The 7313-nt window shown below is 47.0% G+C and overlaps 1 protein-coding gene across 9 annotated transcripts in view; it reads left to right on the forward strand.

Moving 5' to 3' along the window:
* Positions 1 to 7313, forward strand: part of GNAO1 (guanine nucleotide binding protein (G protein), alpha activating activity polypeptide O) — a 280020-nt gene that overhangs the window by 180258 nt on the left and 92449 nt on the right. Inside the window, exon 5 of one of the 9 annotated variants that reach the window (XM_015421406.1) lies at positions 6927 to 6945. The exons of 5 other annotated variants lie outside the window; for them this stretch is intronic. In XM_015421406.1, the coding sequence (XP_015276892.1) occupies positions 6927 to 6945 (19 nt within the window). Of the gene's footprint in view, positions 1 to 3567; positions 3575 to 5243; positions 5257 to 6153; positions 6164 to 6926; positions 6946 to 7313 lie in introns of all 9 variants that reach the window. 3 more of the 9 variants (XM_015421408.1, XM_015421409.1, XM_015421405.1) reach the window with 3 other exon arrangements.

Genomic DNA, 7313 nt, shown 5'->3' on the forward strand with positions numbered 1-7313 from the left:
ATGCATTCCTGTCTGCAAACGCTAGGCAACGCTTATCTGCAAGATTAACAGGTGTGTGGGGAGAGCTGCTTTGCTAACTGTATAATGAACTGCACCGTGTGAAGCTGTAATTGTTTAGGTTTCGGGACCGTTGCTTCTCAGGCTTTTGAGCGCGCAACCCGAAGTCTGCCTGCTCGGCGGGAATGGCGATTATTGGTTATGGCCCTGTTTGAATGTATTACATTATTCCTTGCCCACCCTGGCCCAGGCATTCTGGACAGTGAACTTGTTCCTGCTCTATCATGGCTTTAATAAAATACTACTTTGCTTAAACGTGTATTGGATTAATCGCTGTGAGGGAGACCGGACATTGAGGAGAAAAGTGGGGTATAAATATAAATAAATAAATATTTCAGATAGCCGGTTGACTTCAATGGATTTGGAAAGGCTCGACTCTCTTTAGGACTGCACTGCTAGTCTCTGAGACTCTTTGAGCAGGAACAGATGAGAGACCTCAAGATCATAGCCTCAAACATCTTTTTTGCACAGCGCAGAAGCTCACACGCTTGACTTGCGTCATTAGGATTTCTCGTCATAAAAAGATATAACGTGGCTTTTGCTTTCGGATTTTGCTTTGCACTAACATGACCACCTGGAACCGACTGTCATACTTTACAGGAGTCAGCCATTCCTTTCCGATAGCAACAGCCAATCCCTGCTTTCCTCTCCAACCAATTTCCATGCCCAATAACAAAGGTGTTTGACTTTGAAGGGAGTGCAGACCAAGGCTCCCTCTAAGCTGTGGAGTCTTGTGAGCCAAAATTCTGCTTTGTGAGCTACCGGCATTAAAGTTGTGAGCGAGCGATTGGGCTGCTGCATGAATCAGTTTGCTCTAAAGCCACCCTTCCTGAGCTGGAGGCTAAAAAACTGTGAGCTAGCTCACACTGACTCAGCTTAGAGGGAACACTGGTGCAGACTGCTAGGCTTAGCATGTCTGGAAACCATGGCTTCGAAATGAATGTGGGCCCACAGAAGCAACTGGCAATCAGCCTTGTTGCTCCCTGTAATAAATTATAATGATAAACGTGATGCTCCTTTTGTGTTCATCAGTCCTGGAGAGCCATGAGGTGGTAGCCGCTGAAAAGCAGGCAAAATGAAAAAAGAAAATGGGGGGGAAAGAGAAAGATGGAAAGGTCTATTGTGCAGTCTCTTTCTGTCTCTCGGTCCAACCATCCCTGGAGTGCCCACTTGTGTATTTTTAGCTCCCCTCCTGCCTGAAATACCACCGTGGTATTCATTAAACAAAACCCCAGTGGGATGGGAACTGCTAGGGAAAGGGTGTGTGTGTGTTTTCCTGTTTTGTTTTATTTAATTGCGCGCTTTGGTACAGATGGCAAAGCACAGCAGGAAGTTTGAACCCCACTGCCTTGGGGGAGGAAAGAGGCAGAAGCAGGCCAGGAGGGAAAAGGGAAAGAGAAAAATAGTCCGGCCGTATTTCAAAATCTGACCTGCTGGGCCCAGAGGGGGGAGGAAGATGGGAAGGTCATGCACAGTTTGAGACATGTCCTGGAGTGCGAGAAGAGAGGGGGACATCGTCTCTGCTTGGCCTGCTAATTGCTTGTTAAGTCAGCTAACGAAAGCGCGTATTGAAAGACTGGGCTGAGTGCCCTTTTGGAGTTGCTTGTGCCATGTGGAGGTTTCTTTTAAAAATATTATTATTGTTATTTAAACCTTTTCAACAATAGATGTTTAATTTAAAGGAAGAGTTGTTTCTCAAGGCAAATGGAATAAAACCTTTGATTCTTCAAGACATCTGTAGTTAGAATGTCGGGATGGTGAGTCCTGGGTTCAGATCTCCACTCTGCCGCAAAGCTCACCAGGTGATCTTGGCTAGTCACTGTTCGACAGCCTAATCTACCTCACAAGAATGTTGTTGAGGATCAAACGGAGGAAGGGAAAACCGTGTCAGCCAGTCTGAGCTCCTTGGGAGGAAGAGTGGGATAGAAACATGACTGATCAAGATCATTTCTCTGGGATGGAGGGATGGCTAGAAATTTGTAATGTTTGTTGGGATGTAAACGCAACTTACCATGAGCTTGAAGTCCAGCCTGGCCATGTCCAGCCTGTTGCCTGGTCTCTGATGAAGGGTACCCATTCCCCCCATCCCATAATGTTTGGCCTCTGCATTCTGCAACCACACCTACAGCAGAAATGCTGGTCTATACATTTCCTTCAAGTGGTAATGTCCCCTTTCTCCTGCACAAAGACATTTCCAGCAAGCAAAGCCCAAATCACCACTTGGGGGGGAGGGGATTGGCAGAGGGGAGGCACAGTTTCTGCTGATGCAGAGGGTCCCAAATCACTTCTCTGTCATGACACATTAGCTCAAGAACTGTCCCATACTGAGGAGCTGGCTGTCGCTAGAGATGCCCTCCTCCTTTTCCCTATTTAAGGTCCCGTTTCTGCTGTATCATCACCGACCATTGATGTCCTTCCTTTCTCTCCTCCTGCCTAGTGTCATAAATCAGATATGTGACACGTTGCATTTCTTGAATAAGGTGCCTTTTATTAAGGCAGCAAACAGCAAGGTCTTCCCACAGAGCAGAAAGAAGGACCCAAAAACAAGATCGTTTCTGGCAGGACACAGGACAGCCAGAAGCATAAAACAGTTGCACCAGATGGACTTGAGGAGTGGATGGAGCACAGAGGTGGAGCAGCTGCTTGGCATGCAGAGGAAGGAGAAAAGAAAGGGTGGGTTTTGATACCCCACTTTTCTCTACCCTGAGGAGTCTCAAAGTGGCTTCCAATCTCCTTCCCTTCTGATCCCTACAACAGGCACCTTGTGAGGTAGGTGGGGCTGAGAGAGCTCTGAGAGAACTGTGACTGGCCCAAAGTCACCCAGCAGGCTTCATGTGGGAAAGAAATGGGGGATCAAATGTGGCTCTGCAGATTAGAGTCCAGTGGCACCTTTAAGACCAACAAAGGTTTATTCAAGGTATGAGCTTTTGTGTGCATGCACGCTTTTGCAAATACATTGGAATGGAAGGTAGAGTTCAAACGTATAGACAGAGGCTGAACAGCAAATTGGCATGTAACATGATGAAGATTCCAGTGTATTTGAAAAAGTGTGCATGCACACGAAAGCTCATACCTTGAATAAACCTTTGCTGGTCTTAAAGGCGCCACTTGGCTCTTAATTTGTTGTACTGCTTCAGACCAACACAGCTGACCACCTTGAACAGATTAGAGTCTGCCACTCTTAACCACTACATTATGCTGGCTCTATTTAGACATTTTTCTCTACCTGAAGGAGTCTCAGAGTGGCTTACAGTTGCCTTCCCTTCCTCTCCCCACAACAGACACCCTGTGAGGTAGGTGGGGCTGAGATACCCAACGTGACCCAGAGGCTTCATGCAGGGGAGTAGGGGATCAAACCTGGATCTCCAGATCAGAGTCTGCCACTCTTACCACTACGCCACACAGGTTCGATCCCTGACTTAGGATCAGATAGTTGGTGATGTGAAAGGCCTTTGTGTAAGGCTTTGTAGAGCCGCTACCAGCCAGAGTTTACAGTACTGACCTTGATAGACCAGTGGTTTGACTCAGTCGAAGGCTCCTTCATGGGTTCAGGGCAGGGTGGAATTGTGAATTAGTAGCAGAGCATCTGATTGGCATGCAAAGGGTCCCGGGTTCAGTCAATCCCCAGCTCTGCAAGTTTTAAAGAATCAGGTAGGAGGTCATGTGAAAAAAAATCTTTACCTGGGACCCTGGAGAGCCACAGTCAGTCAGAATCGACAAGACTGGCCTTGAAAGACCAAAGCTCTGACTCAGCAGCCCTGTTCACATGTTACAGTGAATGCATGTAGAACCTGCACACACATGTGTTTGCCTGTTTGTAAGAAAGAGCCACTTTACCAATGCATTCACTTTATAAATGAAACCAGGGACCAGTACCTGGAGAAATGTGGGCTTAAAATGTCATATTCAGCTCTATACTCATAGAATTTAACATGAGAATTCCTCAGTACGCATATAAAAAGTGCATGCTTTACACGATTGTACATGCATTCACTGTAACATGTGAACAGGGCTTCTGATTGGTCCTGGTGAGCTGATTGGCTGTGCGGATTAAAATAATGTTGTTTCAGTGGCACATGCCACCACAGTGTTGGTTTTATTTTCTCTCACACCTCCTTCCCAATGCATTAAATTACCTCTCCTCCAATGCACTTGGGTTTCCTATGTGTGTGTGTGGCTTTGCCTCAAGACAGTCACTTTGTGGCTGACTCCGCCTCCGGTGGCAGTCATTTTGTACTTGCGTCTACCACCCTGTGTCAGAATTCCAAAGGTGCCCATGAGCTCAAAAAGGTAGTGGACTCCTAGTGTTAGGTGCAGTGTTCTTTAGGCACAGAGCCAAGTGGCTTTGTGGACAGCTGCCTGGTGGACCCAGAAGCATTCCACAAACTCACCTTTCTCTCCCCCCCCCCTTTTCCCACAGCCGGAGCAAACTGGGGTTTCTGGCTTTACCCATCCCCCCCCCACATCATTCAATACCTTTTGGCTTCACAAGCCCCAAAAGCTGACTCTACTCACCCCCTTTCTCCCTACTAAACATCTTTCCCCTGCTCTCTCCCTTTGCCACTTCTCTGTCCCCTAACCCTGGCCTCCTTCCAGCATCGATTCGGGGTGTTTGTCCTTTCTCCGTTCTTGCTGTTGCAGAGCAGAAAAAGCACGTCGGATGAAGTGACGTCAGAAGGAGAAAGTTTCCCCCCCTTTGCTGCTGCTGTGGCAGAAATACAGTCCTGCGCGGCTGCTTAATCTGCCTACCGGGAGGGCCAGCCGTGGTGGTTCTTGGGCTTGGCGATGTGATTGCGGGTGGCAGGCAGCCAGGAAATAAAAAAGATTGCTTTCATTACTTTGGAGGTACAGCACTGTTTACTGAGCATGTTGCAGTCTGGCCAGACAAAGAAACCTCCAGAAAGAGAATATTCTACAAGAAAAAAAGGGGGGAGGGAGAGAATGGGATACTTTATAAAGATGGCAGCACAAATGACTGCCGGTTTAGGGCTTGAATAGCTAATGGTTGTAGTTGAACCAGACTGGTTTTGCAGTCAGCATGAAGGAACTGTGGCTAAACGACTCATCAGAAAGTCCCTGGTTCAAATCCTGACTCTTCCATGGTTGAGCAAGGGATGGACTCCCGGTCCTAGCCATCATAAGGGCCTCACTGCATGTTACAACGTCCTCGTATTTGTTGGTGGAAGACAGGAGGGCTTTGCATTGGACAAGCAATGTAGCATGCTGGTTGATTTCTGCTCATGTTTGCAGCATGAAGAGAAATGGCATCACATGCACACACCCCACCACCTGCATGCTGATTTCATGTTCTCAAACTGCCCCACAAAGATGCTGTTCACTCTGTTGCAAAAAAAAAAAAAAATGACATGCAGCCACATAAGTAACATGATTTTGCAAGGGAGCGAATAATGGTCATGGGGGCAGTTTGAGGATACAAAAATTGTGCCTAAGAGAGAGATGAAGCCTCTTCTCCCCGTGTGCCACAGCTGCAAAATAGAAATGGACCAGTGTGTTCCTGGGAGGCACACACTCCTTTTGCACATCTGATATAAAAGTCCTCATGACGTCCACTGACAAACACAAGAACTTCTGTAAGTCCGTAGCCCAGGCAATCTCTCTTGCAGACACATCCCCACCAGTGTTCCCTCTAAGCTGAGTTAGTGTGAGCTAGCTAATTTTTTAGCCTCCAGCTCACACACCTTTGCCTGGGCTCAGGAAGGAGGGCTCCAGAGCTAACTGATTTATGCAGTAGCCAAATCACTGGCTCACAACTTTAAATCCAGTAACTCACAAAGCAGAATTTTTGCTCACAAGACTCCACAGCTTAGAGGGAACATTGATCCCCACCTCCCCTTTGGAATATGGGAGTAATAATATCAACCTGTCTTACAAAGATCCCTGTCAGTGTTGTTTCTAAGCCTAACCAACTTCACAATGTTGTTGCGGAGATAAAATGGAGGAACAGAGCCCCATGTAAGCCACCCTGAGCTTGCTGGAGGAAGGGTGGGATAAAATGGGATGGATAGGTACAGTCCCTAACAAAACCGGAGAAGGGATCTCAGTGGTGCCGGGAAGACTTCCTGTGGCCTTGAGCAGGCAAGACGGGGTTAGATGGATTGTGGTCTGTAAGGCACCTTTATATGTAACTGACGTATAAGGATTACGACGAGATAAGGTATTTAAAGATGTTTGAATAGTTGGGGAAATGACATGCATGCTAATTATTATCAAGGATAATGTGAATCGACTCTGGAATTTACTGTGTTAGACGGTATCCCTCAGAAGGGAGCCTATCAGTCTGTTCGATCATGCCAAGCAGCTGCAGACACCCGCCATGCTGGTTTGCATCAGGTTTTCTCGAAACTGCAAATGCGCAGAGGTGCTGCCAAATCAAACTGATTGGCAGCCATTAATGCCACTAAGGACTATTTAGATATATACCAAAGGGTAGGATTTCACTGAAAAACAGCATTTATTGGTTTCTATGATTTGTGAGTAATCTGATTGTCCATTTGTACAATAGTTTGCTGAGCAGAGCAGTTTCACAACAAGGATGGGGGTTAATAGAACTCCATCGGGCTGTGTGAAAAAGCACGTGTGCAAGAAGTCAGTTGCTCTGTAGTGCATTGGAAAACAGTGAAACCACCTGCCGAACACACATGAACAGATCAACGAACTGTTGAAACGATTGTTGAAACTGCAAACAGGACATGATCCAAACCAGTGGATGTTTGAGCATCCCTCATAATTATTATTATTACTACGAAAAAGGCTAGTTGTGGAAATAAATACAACGGCCTCAAGAAAGAGGCTCTGGGCAGGTGCCCCGGCCTTGGACACTCAGTGTCAATTTGCTGTGGCGACCTCAGCAGGGTATAATGACACTGAGTCCACCATTTTCTCCAGAGGAACTGATCTCTGCTGCCTAAAGAACAGTTGTAATTTTGAGTGATCTCCAGCCCTTACCTGGAGATTGGCAATGATGGTTTCCCAGAAGGGAATGGTTGGTTTGGAGGGTGGAATCTATGGCTTTGTACCTGTCTGAGGTCCCACACCTCCTGAAACCTCACCCTCTCCAGGCTCCATCCCTCACATCTCCAGGAATTTCCCACCTGGAGTTGGCAACCCTATCTCCTTCCCAGCCAATCATCAACCTACCTTTATTTCTCCTCACTCTTCAGCTTTCCACCCCCCACACACCTGCAGCCTCTCCCGTGCTCTGAAGCCCTGACTGCTACGTCACATTGACTGTCATA

This window comes from Gekko japonicus, unplaced genomic scaffold, assembly GCF_001447785.1.
Source record: "Gekko japonicus isolate JY-2015 unplaced genomic scaffold, Gekko_japonicus_V1.1 scaffold674, whole genome shotgun sequence".
In the NCBI taxonomy this organism is placed as follows: Eukaryota; Metazoa; Chordata; class Lepidosauria; order Squamata; family Gekkonidae; genus Gekko; species Gekko japonicus.